Source organism: Cebus imitator, unplaced genomic scaffold (genome assembly GCF_001604975.1).
Source record: "Cebus imitator isolate Cc_AM_T3 unplaced genomic scaffold, Cebus_imitator-1.0 Scaffold15, whole genome shotgun sequence".
Lineage (NCBI taxonomy): Eukaryota > Metazoa > Chordata > Mammalia > Primates > Cebidae > Cebus > Cebus imitator.
The window spans coordinates 6,632,211-6,651,639 of record NW_016107330.1 but is presented as its reverse complement, the minus strand read 5'-3'; the positions used below and the strand labels follow the sequence as shown (position 1 = coordinate 6,651,639).

Below are 19,429 nucleotides of genomic sequence, written 5' to 3'. Positions count from 1 at the left end.
ACCTGAGCAGCTGTCTTGGTCCTCGAAGGCAAGCCAACAGAGGAAGCAGCAGGAAATTGAGTGTGTGTGAGCTGGGCCGGGGTGTGGTAGGTGCGGATGTCGCCGTACCTGTATTCTTGAAACAGCTCCCCACTGGAGTGCACAATCTGCACCCCGTGGGTCACCACCACAGGGGGGGTTAGAGGCAGCCCCTGGAGTTGGTTGCTGGGGGTGACTGTGAGGATGCGGGCCTCACCATGAGGAGCAGGGGCAGGGGCGGGAACAGGGACAGGGACAGGGACGGGGACAGGGGTGGGGGTGGGGGTGGGGGCAGGGCTAGGGGTGGGGGCAGCTTTGGCATCTGGTGTCTTGGCAGCTTCCTTCCCAGGCTGTTGAGGGGCCTTGCTGGCTGGTGGCACCTTCACCACCCCATCCGTGGCCCTGGGCTGCTCACTGACTGCCGTCACGTGTGGATGCACCATGATCCTCACATCCCGAGGCACGGTATAGGGGTGCAGCCGGTATTCAGACTGCATGACCAGGACTTCTGACTGAACAGGGGCTGTGGCTCGAGCGACGGGAAGGTGGTAATGCACTTCCTCCTCAGGAGGGTGCTGGGAGGCCAGTGCAGGCACACCAGCTGGGGCTGGCTGTGGGGTGCTGGCACGCTGTGGGGCCCTGACCTCTATTTGCTGGGGCTGCAGCGGAGCCCGAGGAGAATGAAGCGCTTCTGGCCGGATGCTGTAGGTGATGCTGGGCAGCGTGGGAGTGTTCATTCTCACCTCGCCCTGGGAAAGGTGGCTCAGGGACACAGTCTGGGTGATGCTGTGGGGTGGCATGATGACAGACTGCTCTGGGTGGATGCTGGAGATGAACTGGGGCACTGGAATGCCTGCGGCCAGCATGACCGTGGCGTTGGTGGAGAGCGCAGTGGATGCGGTACTGCTGGGGTGGCTTGCCCTTGGGAATGGGGATGGCCCGGGTCCGCTGGGTCGAGAATGAGCATCTAGCTTTGCAGCTGCCAAATGGGAGACAGTTCGATCTGCTGGGATGCTGGGCCCTGAGGGGATGTGGTTCACTTCTGTAGGCAGTTTGCTGGGCAGAGCAGGAGGGTGGTGGGGTGTGAGCGTGGACCCCAGGTTGGCCGGTTGAAGGACCTTGGTCTCGATTTTAAGGGTGACGGGGTCAGCAAGCTTTTTGTTCGTGGTGACAATGCTTGGGGTTAGGACCAGCTGGTTGTGAACCAGCACAGGGGGCGTGTTGATCCCCTGGGTGAGAACCTTCACTGTGCCTCCCTGAGTGACAGGTGTGGACACGGAGAGGTGAATGGGCTCAGGTTTCTCCAAGGATGGCCTATCGGCCTTCACAGATGAAATCACAGGAGAGGCGTTATATGTCTGGGCGGTCAGTACCAGTGTGGAGTGGGTGGCCACATTCGCATAGCCTGCAGGAGCTTGAGGGCCTTTGGGTGGAGGCTGCGATGCTGTGACAGAATCGGGTTTGACTTGGGACTTAGACACTGACTGCTGAAATTCAATGTCCATTGCACTGGCTGGGGGGATCTGGCTGATCTTGGCACTGATCCGCTGTGGGCCTTCGGTCTTCTGCCCTGAATAACTCAGGAGCACAACCCCTTCGGAAGTGTTCACACGAAGCCCCGCCCCCGAGCCCGCATCTGCTGGACGATCGTCGATGACAGGCATGGATCCTGGATGGAAACGACTGTTTTCATTAGCACTCGCTCTCTGTTTACACTTTGCTGATGGCGCAATCACTGCCCCTGCCATCGTCACCGTGCCTGTTGTGGCTGTCACACCACCAGATGCGGCAGTAACTGCACCCGCTGTGACGGTCACTGCATTTGCTGTGGCATTCACTGCACCTGCAGCGGCATTGACTGTGCCTGGGGCGGCGTTCACTGTGCCCACCGTGGCATTCACTGGAGTGGTGAGAACATTCACTGGCCCCGTAAGAACATTCACAGGCCCCTTCAGGACATTCACAGGCCCAGCAGGGGTGCTCACCAAACTTTTCAGTGTGGTCACTGAGCCCTTCACAGGGCCTTTCAGGGCATTCACTGGAACCAAGGAGACATTCACCAAGCCAGTGAGGGCACTCACCAGGCCAGTGAGGGTTTGAGGAGCTGGTTTTGCCAGGGTTATCTTCTGTGAATTTTCTAGATCGATGCTGACAGGCATCCGGCTAATAACAGAAGTAATTTTGGGAGCAATGACTGGAGCCACCTTTTCCTTGTCAGCAGCGACCAGCACCTCCGAGGCTTGTGTCTCAGAGTTGTTAGTCACTGGAGCTGCTGTTTTTTCTTCTAAAGCCTTTTTAGATTCAACTGGAGGGGGCGGAGCCTCATGTAGGCAAGGGGCAGCACTGACAGGCTCTGCAATGGCCGTGGTGACACTTGTGGAAGTAACACCTGTGGCAGACACATACTTGGGGTCCATGAGAATCTTCCTCAGGGTGCTGGAGCTGGTGTCGACGTCAGAAGCCTTTGTGTCTGGGGGAAGAGCTGGAGACGGGGTGGATTGAGCCCGTGGCTCCTCCTGCCTTGTGATCCACTCTGTCACCTTAGTAGGCGGGCTCTGGTGTGGGATCCCCCCAGAGGCAACAGGAGGTGAGAGCTTTGCTGCAGTTACAGAAGGCAGTGTGGGTATGGGCATGCTTGGGTCACTGGGTGGGGTCACCGGGTCACTTTCAATTATGGAATGCACCCTGAACCTGGCTTGAGGCTCCTCATCCACTGGCACTGGCTGGGGTGTTGGGGGAAGGTCTGGGGGCACAGATACTTTGGTTGGAGTCCTTTCCTCAACACTGATTTCTTGGGACAAATTCTCTGTAGACGGAGTCTTGCCTGGGTTGGAAGTACATGGCTGAGGAGGAGTGGAATGGGGTTTTTCACTCTGCTTTTCCTCCTGTGGGGCTTCAGTGTGCTGTACTGTCGTCTCCTCATTTGTAGCAGGACTCTTACCTTGAGCTTGGTCAGATTCAGGGACACGGCTCTCTACAGGAGCCACCACTTTCCTGTTTGTGTTCCGTTTGCGGCGTGATCGGGTTGTCTTCTGGCGCCCTTTCTCTTTCCGGACAAGAGCAACTTCCACTTCTTTAGACCCTTTGGCTTCCGGCACCAAGTGTGAGGTTTCACTGCTCTTTCCTCTGGATTCCTTGGTATCTGCTGGGCCTGCTGAGGGGCCAGGAGCATTGACTGGTAGCCCAGAAGATTCTGTAGCAGCCTCAGTTTCCAGGATGCCAGACACAGCCTCATTGGTCTCTATTCCTTCCTCAGAAGGCTGCAGCGCCTGTGCGTGGGGCTGCAGATCTGTCTGGGATTCTCCAGGATAAGGTGGAGGTGCTGCTGGGAAGTTTTCTGGCTCCCCAGAAATGTCATTGATGATGGAGCCGATGGCCGCAGCCAGCTCCGTTTCACTTGCTTGGTGTGCAGGCTTGTCCCTGTCCTCTGGGGCAAGGCCCTCTGGTGCATCTGCCTTGTAAGCAGCAGAGGCAGAGGCCTCAGCGAGCTTTGCAATGTGCTCCACAGCCTGTTCCAGCTCCATCTGCTTGGCCAACTGCGTCGCTTCTGAGGACGGCCCAGAGGCAGACACATCTTCTTTCTCTGGTTCCTTGTCTGGATCAACTAGATCACTTTTCAATTGGGATAACCCATCCTCCTTTTGGGGACTCTCACTTTTCTCTGGGGAGACGGCCACCACTCCGGCTTCCTTCTCCCCTGCCTGCGCTGCAGTTCCCCTGGGACTGACAGCAGCATCCACATTTTTCAGACTTGCAGATTTGTCCACCGCTAACCTGGAGTTGCGAGATCTTCCTCTCTTTGATTTGGAGTTTTTTTCAGGGGCTGGTTTTTTCTCTACAACTTCGATAGGGGCGGCTTCAGGAGGATTTTTATCTGTGCCAATGTCTTTTCTGTCACATTTCTGTTCACTTGCTGCCTCCTCCTCAGCAGCCTTGGGTTCTATGGGGCTCTCTCTCACACCTACTTGGGGGCCCACCTCAGTGTTGGCCTCGGGACGTGCAGCATCCACCTTTGGTTCATTTTTTCCCTTTTTTCCTTGGGGGCCGCCACTGGCTGCAGTTTTCTGAGACCGTGGGGACCGCCATCCCTCAGGTGGCTTGAGTGTTTCTGCAGGTTCCTTGGCCTCCTCTTCCTCTTCATCAGCTCGCCGGCGTGTCTTTGGAGGCCTTCCCCTCCGAGGAGTGGTGGGAACCGCCACGGCCTCCTGAAGCTCTCGCTCCAATCTTTTTCTGGTCACTCTTGGTTGCTCAACAGGCTCTTTGACAGGAGAGCGGTTTTCGTGGTCACTCATGGTTGCATAGACGCTCCTTACATTCCGGCGCCTTGTTCGGCTGAGAGGCAAACTTGGTTCGGGATTTTCAATGTCTACAGCAGAGTTTTTAGAAGCAGTCCTTGTAATCTTTTCTGCCTCCATCTTCAATTCCAAAAGCTTCTGTGCTTCTCCCCGAGGAGAATTGGACCGCTTGAGTTTTTCCCGGTCTATCCTCTCGCTCTTTCTTGTGACAGGCTTGTCCACGATACTCACTGCAGCTGCCTGAACGGGGGTCTTGGAACGCTTGCTTTTGTTTGGCTTTTTATCCTTGGCAGCAACTGGAGGATCAACCTCTAAATCTTCAGAAGCTGGGGGCTGAGTCTCAGGAGCAGCTTCAGCTTTCTGGTTTGCATCAGGTTCGGCATCAGCAGTGGCATCTGGCTTTTCAGCTTTTGGCTCAGTGGCTTCCTCGGACTTCTGAGCTGGTTTTGAAAGTGGCTGGGTATTGTCAGGCTCCGGATCTACATTGCTCTCCACCTGGGAAAACGAGGCCCCAGGAGTTGGAGGCTTGGCATCCATATAAGGCAACTGGTCACCTGATGAACCTTCCTCAACACCCGCTGGTGTCACGGTAGCTTCTTTATTGGGATCTGTTCCTGGAGGCAGGTCTACTTGTTCCAGCTGTTCCACAGGGGCAGGAGCCGGTTCAGATGCAGGCTTTGCTTCTTCTGAGACAGTGGCTGGCTCCACAGTCTTCTCTTCTGTTACCAAAGGTGCCTCTGCCATTTTGTCACCAGTGGTCTTCTCTAGTGATGGGGCTGATTCTGGAGTTACGACTGTGACACTGGGAGGCCCAACGGAAGGTGGAGTTTTTAGTTCTGATTCTTTATTCTCAGAAGCAGATTCTGGGGTCTTAGGATGATTCTCTGTATCTTCCTGTTTCTCAACCTCTTTGGGTTTCTGGTCTTTTTCTTTTTCTTTCTGTTGCATTCGTGTGAGCTCCATAAATCTGCTATGGAACAGAACTACTGGCTCCTGAACGGAATCACTGGTGTTGTTTGCTCCCTCAGATGTCTGCCTCCCATAGATCCTACCAGAAATGAAGTCAGAGTCTTCCTCTTTTCTCTCTAGATGTTGCAATCGCTTGGAATCTTGTTCAAAGATTGAGCTGTGTAAAAAACGAGACGCAAACAATTCCTGCCTCTCTTGCTCTTCTTCTTTATGGTCCTCTTTCTTATCATCCATTTTCCCTTCTGAATCAGTCCTAATTTTCTTCTTTTTCATGTACCAGGATGGAATAGGTCTTGGGGCAGAGTCAACCTTTTCTTTATCTTTGTTGTTTCGAAAATTGGCAAATCGGGAGTCCCAATCAAGAAAAGACCAATTTTCTTCTCGAGATGAAGAGAGGGATTTAGCTCTTTCAAGCAAAGCTTTAGTGTCTGGTGTGATTGTCTTATCCAATGCAAAAGAGTAAAATTTGTTCCTTTCTAAAGAACTAGAGAGTCTTTCATCTCGCTCACGTAGCTTATCTTCTCTGTCCCTCAATAAAAAAGACAATCGAGAACTTTCATATAATGCAGAGGCTCTGGGTGAGTGGGATTTGTGTTCACCATCTTCGTCAGAATCAGAAGGCACCTCACCAGGTTCCAGATCTCGTACAGACCTTTTTCTAAGGCTGTCTCTCTTAATTATGCTGTTTGGGAAACTCACATCAAATCTGCCGGGATCTTGTTTCATCTGAGGGTCCCAACGATTTAGTTCATCTTCAGAATTCAAGACAGATAGTTTTATTTTGGCCATATCTGCCATCTGTTCTCTCCGGCTAGAATCATAAGGATTAAATTTTAAAGACTCTTCCCTGACTGTTATATTAGAATAGGGGAGGCCTTTTTCATCTACTTTAGGAGACCCTTTTACTGACATTAGCCTAGGGGAGGCTATGGGATCCTCATCTTCATGGAAGGAACCATGTCGAACACTGGGAGAACAACCAGTCCTTTCAGAATCTTCACTGATTTGGCGTGAACTTCTGTAATTCCTCTCTCTCTTGGTGCAAGTATCAAAATCGACATGATCCATCCTTTTCTTTTTGCTGGGAGGAGAGTCATCAGTGACATCTTGAGGGGGTTTGCCTACCTCGTGAACAAGGCTACGTCTTTCATATTCATCTACATCTTTTTTAGGACTGCCAAACTTCTCAGACTTGGCTATTTCCATCTCCATCTGCTGTTTCCTACGACTCTGCTCCATTTGTTTTCGGTAACTCTGCGTGTGATCGATGTCAATGCCAATTTTTTCTTCAGTATTTACTGAATGTGATTTCTCTTGGCCTGATTTACGTTCAGGTGTTTCATCACGAAGACTGCAATAGTTTTTCCTAACTTCTTCTCTCTCTGATCCTTGATCATCTAATAGCTGCAGCTGTTTGGGCTGTGGTTTTGAGGGAATGGTTTTTTTTGATTGGATTTCTTGATTTTCCACAGGTTCACCTGCTGGTTCTCCCAGTCTTGCTTGTAGGTCTGAGCTGGGCCTTGAGCCAGACCCAACAGAAATACTGGCAAGCTCCTGACAGTCTTTAGGGCTGGCAACAGTGTTAAGTCTGTCCAGTTTGATTTTTTTAGATTCTCTCTTAAGAATTTCTTTCCTCACAGGCTTTCTTTCAGCCTCTCCTTCCCTCAGCAGAATGACCTCTCTAGAGGATGTGTCAGACTGCTTTTTTGAAAGCACACGAGCGTCTTCCATCTCTGGACTGCTTTTCTTGACCTCTGGTTTTTGCCTTTCTGCTTTCAAACTGGAATCTGCAAAGCGCCTTTTCCTTGCTTCCAGCTTCTCCAGATCCACAGCACTTACCCCATCTGCAGCTTGCTCAGGCTTGAGGTGCTTCCTGGCTTTAAGCCTGCCCTCCTTCTCCACCACTTCAACATGGCTTGAAAGCCCCTTTTCCTTTGGTACTTTGATTCTAACAGATTCCAGTTTAGACAAGTCAGATTTTACAGGCTCCGTCTGAGAGACCTGAAGTTTCTGGTCCAAGGCAGACTTCACAGCGTCATTATCAAGCTTGGCTTTCAGCTTTTCCACAGGAGTGTGGTCAATGACCTTTCCCTCTTTCTCTTTTACTCTAGTCAAAACCACGCAAGGCATGAGTTCTAGGCGGTTTTTCGCTATTCCTTCTTTGTCAGTTTTCTCTCTGCTCAGTTTATTAGAACTCCTTGGCTTTTCAGGGCTTTGTTCTCTCTCATTTTCTTGGTCAGTTTCTGAAGACTGAGAACTAGGGGAGTGAACCTTTCCTTTGCGCTTTTGCCTGTCAGTTTTGTCCTTTTCCACTTTTTCCTTCCGTATTAAGCGTCTCTCTCTCTCCACTCTCTCGGGATCAAAAGTTCGTTCTTTATCTGTCTTTTCATTTTTTGTATAGCGCTCCAAACGAGATTTGTCAAGTTTCTCATATCTTGGAGGGGAGAGTGAGCTACAGCTTCCACTCCGGTCTGAGGATCGGCTGTAAAGCCTCCTTTCAGAGTCACTGGGCAACCTCTCTGCCTGAGAGGGAGACGCTCCAGGACTCTGTGGACGTCGTAAGTGAACTGGACTTTGACTTCGTTCAATTGGCCTCCTCTCATGGTCTCTGTCCCGGTCAGACTCAAATCTTTCACGTTCTCTTTCTCGTTCCCTTTGCCTGTAACTATATTCCCGAATATCTTGTTCATAAGGATCATTCCTATAATCCCTGTATTCCCGAGGATCGTCGTAGTATCGTGATTCATAGTAGTCTCCTTGGTAAGTTTCCCATTCTGAATAAAACTCTCTCCCTCGAGCCGGATAGTCCCGCCTGGAATCCTCAGGGTAAGTGCCTGGAGTCCGAACACTCTCATAATATGTACGATCTTGGTTATAGTCATAGGATGCCCTTCGTTCCTCTCTGCCAAAAAATAACAAAGATATTAGTTCTTTTGTTTCCTCATCACTTACGTATGAAATCATATATATGAAATCAGAAACTCCTTCTAAAAAAAATCTTTGACATTATTTAATCATTTGTGAAGTGATTAGTTTGTAGTGGCTGTCCACTATTGCTTCAAGTAGCTACTTGGCACTTGAAACCTGGCCAAATTGAGAAGTGTATGTCAAATACACACTCAATTTTGCAAACCTAGTTTATAGAAAAAGAAAACCCGATAATTTATTTAAACTGATTATATGCTGAAACAATATTTTAGATATATTAAAGAAAATTAATTTCATCTTTTCCTTTTACTTTTTAGTATGGCTACTAGAAAATTTAAAATTATATATACAGAACTTGCAGAACTTGCATTATGCTTCTGTTGGACAGTGGTGGTTTTTTTCAATGTTTCTGGTAACTCTGGTGTGGTTGCAAAGCAGACACTAGTTATTGGACAATGTCCCCACACTCCTAAGTCTCCCATAAAACTACTATTCTACCAAAAGATATTCTTACCACAACTTGGAAATAAATGCACTGTTTAGAAAAAAAGATAAAAATTTTAACTAAAATCTTATTGTCTATGTGACATGTATGATACTGGTAACACTTCTATCTAATTCACAATTTTAAATAATACACTGGAACCTGGTTAAGCTCTCTGAACTCAGTCTCCTCACTCATAAAATGATGGCAGCTTTCCCTCATAAGGCTCTTTAAAAGATTAAGATAGCATCTGTAAAAACTTCCCTAGCATAATCCTAGGCAAACACTGGACCTCAGTAAATGTTGTCACTTTCCCCCGGCTGCCAGCTAACAAACCAGGGATGACTGCAAGCACCGTGAGAGAACTCTGGTTTTAAGGAACTTACCAAAGGTTTTCTCCCACAGGGACCTGTCTGCTGTACTCAAAGTAGGATTATATTTACACACAAGAACATATATGAAATTAGATACACCTGTATCAGAGGCCAATTACTTCCTTCACTCACTCATTCTCAGCAATGTTTGTTCTCTCACGTAGGTACAGCTGGCTCATTCCAGATAATATTACCATTAGCAGCTCACTGCAAGAACACTAGAACTTAAGCCCCATGAAGGCATAGGCTTTGTCTTCTTGGCCAAAATTTCTCTAGCTCTTACAACAGCACTTGGCTCATAGCAGACACTCAACTATTTGTTGAAAGAATGAACTTCAGAAAAATGTATCAAAGCTCCTACTAAATGATGTTCCAACTCCTTTGAACAGCAAATGAAGCATCTAGAGTGAACATTCCAACACTGGAAGCATCGATCACACATTTATTTATTTATTTATTTATTCATTCATTCATTCACAGAGTCTCATTCTGTCTCCCAGACTAGAGTGCAGTGGCACAGTCTCAGCTCACTGCAACCTCCATCTCTGGGGTTCAAGCAATTCTCCCAGGTCACCACCACCACCACCACCACCACCACCCTGAATAGCTGGGACTACAGGCATGTGCCACCACGCTTGGCTAATTTTTTTGCATTTTTAGTAGAGACAGGCTTCACTGTGTTGGCCAGGCTGATCTCAAGCTCCTGACCTCTGGTGATCCGCCCACCTCAGTCCCCCAAAGTACTAGAATTATAGGCATGAGCCACCATGCCTAGCCTATTATATGTATTTACATTGAAATTTCTCAGTTCAAATGAAATATTTTATTATGTATCTATGATACCTGGTTTAACTGAAGATGATCCTTCCACAGCTCCCTGGGAATCAGATTCCTTGTCTAAATACTGACCAGCCATCTCGTAAATAACTGTTACTAGGCATGGAATTAGGCTAATTTAACTCATTACCAACCTAAATACATACTTTGAGGAAGTATTTCCCACATGAAGGTGAACCCACTGTATACCTTCAAAAATTATAAAGTGAATAAGACACCTAGAACAGTCATTAGTTTACTGCCCGTATTAATGGTAGGCTTGAGTCTTATTTTTAAACCACAGTGTCAAGATTTTTTTAATTAAGCACACTAAAACTATTTCTAAAAATATGAGCCGGGTATGGTGGCTCTGGCCTATAATCCTAGCACTTTGGGAGGCCAAGGTGGGAGGACTGCTTGAGGCTAGGAGTTCAAGACTGGCAGGGTCAACACAGTGAAACCCCATCTCTTAAAAAAAAAATTTAATAAAAATTTAAAAAGTAATAATATGAAAAAAAGTTTTAGGAGGCAGAAATATATGTATAAGCATTCATGCTGGAGTACTGTTCAACTTAACAAATAGTTATTTTGCTGGGCCCCATGACCACAAAAAGAAATAAGCAGTCCTGCCCTCAAAGAATTCAACAACTTAAGCAGGGACAGTCCAACTGGCACTTGGAGCATGTACAGGGACACTGAGGAACTCCAAAAAGGCTAGGAAAGAACACTGTTCACAAAACCACACAATATGCAAAGTACCATAAAAGTAGATGTCATTTGAATCACAATGTGACCCTGTAAATTCATCTTGAGAACCACTTTGGTAAAGGGTAAGCTCAATGTACTAGCAGGTAGGAACCTTGGGTTTATCCCCAGCCCAACCCCTTTGTGGCCTGTGACCTTGTTAGCAAAAGTTCCTTCCATAAAAAGGGGTTACCTGACAGAGTATTTGAGGGATCAAATGAAATAATAATTGGAAAATGACAAAGCCCTGTGCAAATACAGTTGTCATTTGCATTCCTGAGCTGAATTACCATTAGCGTTAAACATTTTTTTCATTCATGCATCAACTATTCAGTGAGATAACTTCCATTCCATGGAAGAGGCAAAGATCCTTAAAGTCTACTGCAAAGAATGCATTCCATAAGCACTGCCATCTGAAACCACACAGGGCAAAACCTGGGTCACAGGTTTGAGGGTCCCACACTCTCCTGCTTCCTCATTAGGAGATAACCACCACTTGAGAGGAATAAATAACACAGAACAAAGCCAAAGCCAATTAGTTCATCACTAGAAAAAAATGAGTTTTGGCCAGGCACAGTGGCTCATGCCTGTAATCCTAGCACTCTGGGAGGCCAAGGTGGACAGATCACCTGAGGTAGGGAGTTTGAGACCAGCCTGACCAACATGGAGAAACCTGTCTCTACTAAAAATACAAAATTAGCTGGGCATGGTGGTGCATGTCTGTAATCCCAGCTACTTGGGAGGCTGAAGCAGGGGAATTGCTTGAACCTGGGAGGAGGAGGTTGCGGTGAGCCGAGATCGTGCCATTGCACTCCAGCCTGGGCAACAGGGTGAAACTCCGTTTCAAAAAAAAAACATGAGTTTTAAGTAGTAATATGCAGAAAGTAACACCCACATTACATTATTCAACCCTCACAAAACTACTCTCTTAAAATATTTAATGTAAACAGAGGATTTTAATGAATTTTCTGTTTTAGGTGCAAGTAGGCCTCTGAGACACTTTCCACTCATGTATAGATAAGAATTCTTGTAAGCATTTACTGTATTAACATGAATTCAAACTGCTACTTGGGGAGGCAGGATGGAGAACTTTTTTCTCTCCTAAGACACACACATTCTCTTGAATGTGGACACACAATCTTACGCTCACTCTCCTTCTTACACTTACACAACTGAGAAAACAGCCTATTAAGCCTGACTTTCTAGCTACAGGACTGTTGATCTTTGAAGCTTTGTGATTTGGATTCTGATGTGGTGAGAAACTATCAAAACCTGATTAAGTTTGAACTTTAGAGATTTTGGCCGTAGAGAGCATTTTTCATTTAAAAAGCACCAAACAGGCCGGCGCGGTGGCTCACATCTGTAATCCCAGCACTTTGGGAGGCCAAGGCAGGCAGATCACGAGGTCAGGAGTTCAAGACCAGCCTGACCAATATGGTAAAGCCCCGTCTCTACTAAAAATACAAAAATTAGATGGGCATGGGGGCACATACCTATAATCCCAGCTACTGAGGAGGCTGAGGCAGGAGAATCGCTTGAACCCAGGAGGTGGAAGTTGCAGTAAACCAAGATTGCACCACTGCACTCCAGCCTGGGCAACAGAGCGAGACTCCATCTAAAAAAAAAAAAAAAAGAAAAAAAAAAAAAAAAAGCACCAAGTATTCAATGACTGTTGTACAATATTCCACTAAGAAATGAATTAATATATGTTAATATTTGCTATCAAAAATGAACTGGCAAGAAGAGGCAGTAGAAAGGGAATGTATTCAACAGGGCTTATGGCAGCACAACCCCGTCTTGACTCATCTTGCCATGGAGCCCTTTTCATACTCTGAACAAGTGTCTAAAGACATTTGTCACACAAAGCTTTTGTCTAACACATATGTATAGGAGTGGAGACCTAGTGGGAACATTCCAGGAGACTTAATCAGAGGCATGTCTGGAAAAACAGCTTGACTATATGGACCAAATTTCCATTTTCAAAAGTAATCAGCTATTGATGAATCTAGTGGCATTATCTTAAGATGTTTTACTATATTTCAGTCTGTTCAGCAGAAAAAATATTAAATACTACATAACCATGACTGACAGCATTAACAAGGGGAAATCAGGTTTGCCCTGCACGTTGTCAAAGTCACCAGTTTACATATGCTTTGGCTTACTGATTCACTCTGACTATTTAAGAGATTCAACTTTAAAATAAAGCTCTTGTTATTCTTTTGGAAGTTGTTTTATTTTTAATTAAATGTATGAGCACATGTGCAGTGACAACCTGGATGTTGTCATTACTAAATATGTAGCCATTTAACAGTTTATAATGCACTCTAACATATATTAATAATTTACTTTAAAACTGTAAGCAGGATGATATGTATTTATGATTAATGGTACCTAAAGCTGGCCAGGTGCAATGGCTCACACCTGTAATCTCAGCACCTTGGGAAGGCCAAGGCAGGCGGATCGCTTGAGCCCAGGAGTTCAAGACCAGCCCGGACAACATGGAGAAACCCCATCTCTACAAAAGTTAGTCCAGCGTGGTGGTGAGCATCTGTAGTCCCAGCTATTCAGGAAGCTGAAGTAGGAGGATCACTTGAGCCTGTGAGGCAGAGGCTGCAGTAAGCCATGATAAGCTGAGGTGGGAGGATCACTGAGCCTGTTAGAAAGAGGCTACAGTGAACCATGATCATGCCACTGCACTCCAGTCTGGGTGACAGAGTGAAACCCCGTCTCAAAAAAAAAAGGGGTACATAAAGTCATCACCTGGTAAAACAGTAACTCTTTCAAGCTCTAGGAGCATTCAATGAGAAATCCAGACAGGTTGCTCCAAACCCACAGGGGTCACCTGAAAACTGGATTCAAAAAATAAACCTGTGTTTACCTGTGAAGTGATAAAAGAGAAGCATTCTCTATTCTAGAAGATGAAAGTAGGGGTAAAGAGTGAAAAATAAAATTTAATGCCATCTTAAGTTTCTGTATTAAAACTCAAGCTACACTGATAGGTTTAAAATACATACCTTCTTTCAGCTAACATTTCATAAAAGTCTCTGATATCTTGACCAGATTTCTCCATGCAGTGATAAAAAGCCAGCTGACTTTCCCGATTTGCAAAATCCACCTTTAAAAAAGAAAAACATGTTTGATACAAGTTTCAAATGTTACTGATGAAAAAAAGTTATCAAATTTGAAAATTCTTCACAACATAGCCCTTCTGAGAAAATTTCAGGAAAGAGCAATGTATCTCAAGTAAAACAATCCTCACAACTGAAACTATGTTTTGTTAACCTGAAATTTCTCAAATTGTTTAAATCGTGATAAAGGAATGAAATTTAAAGTTTCAAACCCAATTGTGAAGGAGTGAAAAAAGCAAAATGGAAAACTGAAACGGCGATTAAGTAATCAGATCAACTAAATCCAGCAATCTCTGTTGCCAGAAGTACAGTTAGAATATAAAACAAAATATGAACATTTAAACTTTACTCACAGCTGGGCCTCAAAGTTATTAAAGCAAATGATACCCATCAGCTATCAATATCTCATTTAAGTATCTATTAATATCAATATGGATATTTTAAAATATCAATATTTTAAAAAATACTTCAACCTAACCATCATAGTTATTAAGTGCATAAATTTCTTAAAACTACCATGAACACAAGTTTTTAAATACATAAACCGGACATACAATTATGCTTTCAATGGCTACCCACTCTTCCGGAGAGTAGGAAAGGAGAGAAAGATGTATCATTCAGGATGCTGGACTGATACTATGAGGCCCTGGGTGTCAGACACCCATGGGTGACTGTGGTCGAACCTGCGCTAAGAGTGTCTGTGTGAGCATCAGCACTAAGAGCACTGAGAGGCACATTTCTTTGAATGAGAGGATTTTTAGGGAAGGATCTGTGGCTTACGGTTTAAAGATGCTGTGCCCACAAGTAGCTAAGCATAAAATCGTAATATTCCCCTTGAACACTAATGATTCAGAGTATGTGTCCTATAAACCACTCCCCTTGTTGGCAGTCTATAAAATGCTAGTTATTAAGGGAGTGAGGTTTTTTTTTGTTTGTTTGTTTTGTTTTTTTGCGATGGAGTCTCACTCTGTCACCTAGGCTGGAGTGGAATGGCATGATCTTGGCTCATTGCAACCTCTGCCTCCTGGGTTCAAGATATTATCCTGCCTCAACTTCCCACGTGGCTGGGATTACAGGCATGTGCCACCACGCCTGGCTAATTTTTTTTGTAATTTTAGTAGAGAGGGGGTTTCACCATGTTCATGAGGCTGGTCTCAAACTCCTAACCTCAGGTGATCCACTCACTTCAGCCTCCCAAAAGGCTAGGATTACAGGCATGAGCCACCACACCCGGCTCAAGAGGGTGAGATTTAAATATAACTTTGTTTTGCTTCTGTTTAAAGTCATTCTCTACACCTTAATTTTATTCCCACCTTAATTTTATTCCCACCGATTTTCCTCCCTTTGGTCTCTTTTACAGCTGCTTGTGCATATTCAATTTCATTGTAGAGAACCAGGGCCATGCCTTTTAAGCGGTCAAACACCACCTGTAAAAAAGAAAAAACAAGTAAGAGTCTCATCCACTGTACTTAGTGTCAGTCCCAACAAAATCCTAAACCACAAGGACGCTGATGAGAAAAAACACATTTTTATATATTTTATTCTGTTTTTAAAAATGCGTAATGCATGCTGTAGTGAACACAATAAAATGTGCAGGAACTGTTTAGAATCATAGTATGGCTTGAGAGACTATGCCTTTGTTTTTCTGTATTTTACTTTGTTTTCCATGTTGATTTATCACTATACTATATTTCAATAAAGCATTAGTCTTGTTTGGCTCAAAACAAAAAAGCAAAACCAACAACAACAATAAAAAAAAAACACCCTTGAAAGAAAGGAAAAAAGAACAACAATGAATTTCTGTGAATTCTGGCTACAAGTAGCACAACTGTCTTAAAGCTATGGATGTTTGCCCATGGGCAGTGGCTCACACCTGTAATCCCAGCACTCTGGGAGGCTGAGGCAGGCAGATCACCTGAGGTCAGAAGTTTGAGATCACCTTGACCAACATGGAGAAACCCTGTCTCTACTAGAAATACAAAATTAGCTGGGTGTGGCACATGTCTATAATCCCAGCTGCTTGGGAGACCAAGGCAGGAAAATCGCTTGAACCCAGGACGCAGAGGTTTCACTGAGCTGAGGTTTCATCATCGCACTCCAGCCAGGGCAACAAGAGCAAAACGCTATTTCCAAAAAAAAAAAAAAAAACGTGGATTTTTTTTATACAGGCAATCTTTAAGATGTGTATTTCTAAACAACAAAAGCTACATTTAATGTATTGTCTGCCAGGCACAGTGGTTGTAATCCCAAGCACTTTAAGAGGCAGAAGTAGGTAGATAACTTGAGGTCAGGAGTTCGAGATCAGCCTGGCCAACATGGCAAAACCCCGTCTCTACAAAAAATACAGAAATTAGCCAGGCCAGGCATGGTGACATATGTCTATAATCCCAGCTATTCAGGAGGCTGAGGCAGGAGAATTGCGTGAACCCGGGAGGCAGAGGTTGCAGTGAGCCAAGATCCCGCCACTACACTCCAGCCTGGGTGACAGAGTGAGACTCTGTCTCGATTAATAAAAAAATAAAAAATAAAGTATTGTCAAGGATATACAATATACCCACCATAGAGTAAACATAAATTTAAGGACGGGAAGCTTTACCTTCACACATTGAATTGGGTCTGGAGACCCTTTTCCTGTTGCTTATGGGTGTGTTACATAAAAAACATTGGTTAGATGAATATTCTGTTGTGTGAACTTCCTTCATTTAAAAAAGTCTAATTACATATTTAGTGTAAATGTGAATAATTATATAATCGGACTAATTTTAATGTAAGATAAAATTATAAAAATCCATAAGCAACATTTCTATTTCATTCTATTTATACTATGAGAATAGTTTCAAAATTGATCATCTTGGCTAGTTCAAAATAGTTTCTCAAAGTAACTTAAGGCAACCAGATGCAAATGTCCTTATTTGACCAAATCTTAGCAAACATAATTTTAATGTGCTGATTATTAAATAAAAGAAATAGGCAATGCTAGCAATTGAGACTGAAAGGAGAGGATACCAAGACAAGGGAGTCAGAAGTCTGAACCACACACCAAAACCTCCCCCCTACCTTTACCACAGGCCCATATCGGCAGAAATGTCGTGTTAAATACTGATCCGACACATTCGAAGAAAGCCCATCTAGCCACACGCAGTTTGTAGGCATGCTCTTTCCAAAACCCAGCTGAACATAAAACACAAAATTTCTATTAGTAAAGTTCACAATTACTATTCAACTACAGAATTCTGAGAAAACTGGTTTTCTATAGTAATCTTTTCAAATCAACATCTCAAGTGGGAACCAACTGGTTAAAAATCAAATAGAAATTTATAAAAAAGCAATCCTGCCTGGCTAGTTGAGTATTAATCAGGTTATAGTATATAATAGAATGGGAATGCAAAGAAGTATATAACCTTTATGGTTATCTGTCTTACTGGGATCTTAAATAATCAGGCATATGCAAAAAAATAAATAAATTCAAATCTTAAAAATCAAAGCAAATCATAACATCACAGTAATTTATGCAAATTCATTTACCTTGAGGCGATTATTTCCAAGATATTCCCCATCCATCTTCTTAATAGCTTTACAAACACTAGCAATATCACAGTATTGCAGGAACGCATACTGAGGAACTCCATTCACTTTCTTAATATCAATATCCTGAAAAAGCCAATCAATACCACTTAGTAATATGCCCCAGAAAATAAATTAGAATGAACCAAGTCCATATAGGGTATTTATTTCTCAAAAAAGTTATGTTACCAATCATCATTTACTTAGTTAAAAAATTGTACATCTTAATACAACTGTAAGGTAGAAGTCTGCTATAAAATATACAGCATTTGTTGTCACAGAACAAATCCTTCCTATGTGAAGCTCTTGGCAGAGGAACAACAGCGCTGCAATTCAAAATTTAAAATCCATAATAACAGCATTAAGAAAAACTTATGATAATAAAGAAATGGCAGGCTAGGTAATGAAATCCTAAGAAATAATTCCCTTCTGCAATATCTAAAATTGTTATCAGGGGTCAGGCCATTTAAAATATGATGCCTGGCTAGGCATAGTGGCTCACTCATGTAATCCTGGCACTTTGGGAGGCAGAGGCAGGCAGATCACTTGAGGTCAGGAGTTTGACAACCAGCCTGGCCAACGACATGGTGAAACCTTGTCTCTACTAAAAGTACAAAAATTAGCCAGGCATGGCGGCACATCCCGGTAATCCCAACTATTTGGAAGACTGAGGCAGGAGAATTGCTTCGACCTGGGAGACAGAGGTTGTAGTGAGCCAAGATCGCACCACTGCAATCCAGCCTGGGTGACAAAAGTGAAACTCCATCTCAAAAAATAAAATAAAATATGATTAAGAATCATAAATCAAGTTTTCAGAAAGCATTTTAAAACATGCAATCCTGAATGAAACGACTCATTCTATCAGTATATCCAACTGAACCAAGGCTGGTGATTGATAAGTGTGGTAATAATCTCTCACATGCAGAATGGATGGATATATAAACACCTGAACTCCTTTGTGAAGATCCACCGACCACAGTTCTTGGATAAAATAAACACTTATAAAGGAAGCTCCCATGTCTTTGGAATGCATAAAGCCTATAGTTGTGTCTGACACTCCCATGCCTACTCAGAGGAGGCAGTGAAAAAACCTGGCTTAGACATGGAAAATGGTCCAGAGAAATGAGAGAGTTAGCTGGCAAAATCTGTATGTAAACAACAATGACCTGGGCCATATATTGCAGAATAAGTATTATGATTATATAAATGTCCTTAAGGGTCACAAGCCAATAATCAAGACTTGAAACAGTAACATATTTAAAGAGCTGTTTGATGGGTACTTTAAAAAGTAATAATCTGAAAGAGTACAATGGCTCACATCTGTAATCCCAGCACTTTGGGAGTCCACGACAGGAGGATCATTAAGGCCAGGAGTTCAAGATCAGCCTGGGCAACACAGCAAGACCCTCTTCTGTATGAAAAATTTAAAAATTAGCTGGGCATGGTGGTACATGCCTGTAGTCCCAGCTACTCAAGAGGCTGAGGCAGGATCCTTTGAGCCCAGGAATTCGAGGCTGCAGTGAGCTATGATCGTACCACTGCACTCCAGCCTAAGTGACAGGGAGACTTTTCTCTAAAAAAATAAATAAAAATTAAACAATCTGTACTTAAAATTCCTCAAAATAATAGTAAATGGGAGCTAACTTTTAATTATGCAGAATGTAAAAACCCAGAATAATTCCATTTAAGAGAAATGATCTCCTAAGAATACTGGTGAGCAGATTCATTGAAAAGGTTCTTCTGGCTACTGGAACATCTGTTATCAATAAGCAACAGGCTGTTTTCCCAGAGTTTGTGGGTTATTTAAAATAGTGACACTCAGCCAGGCACGGTGGCTCACGCCTGTAATCCTAGTACTTTGGGAGGCAGAGGTGGGTGGATAACCTGAGGTCAGGAGTTCAAGACCAGCCTGGCTAACATGGTGAAACCCCGTTTCTACTAAAAATACAAAAAATTAACCAGGCGTGATAACATGCACCCATAATCCCAGCTACTCGGAAGGCTGAGGCAGGAGAAAACACTTGAACCTGGGAGGCAGAGGTTGCAGTGAGCCAAGATCACGCCATTGCACTCCAGCTTGGGCAACAAGAGCAAAACTCCATCTTAAAA

At 44.2% G+C, this 19,429-nt stretch overlaps 1 protein-coding gene across 1 annotated transcript in view; it reads right to left on the bottom strand.

Annotated features, from left to right (window-relative positions):
* The window catches only part of LOC108286991 (msx2-interacting protein), a 32,940-nt gene that overhangs the window by 4,403 nt on the left and 9,108 nt on the right, over positions 1-19,429 (bottom strand). Inside the window, exons 3-7 of the mRNA XM_017505167.2 lie at positions 17,282-17,407; positions 16,814-16,927; positions 15,070-15,183; positions 13,643-13,743; positions 3-8,184 (exon numbers count right to left, since the gene is read on the bottom strand). Of these exons, the coding sequence (XP_017360656.1) occupies positions 3-8,184; positions 13,643-13,743; positions 15,070-15,183; positions 16,814-16,927; positions 17,282-17,407 (8,637 nt within the window). The remainder of the gene's footprint in view (positions 1-2; positions 8,185-13,642; positions 13,744-15,069; positions 15,184-16,813; positions 16,928-17,281; positions 17,408-19,429) is intronic.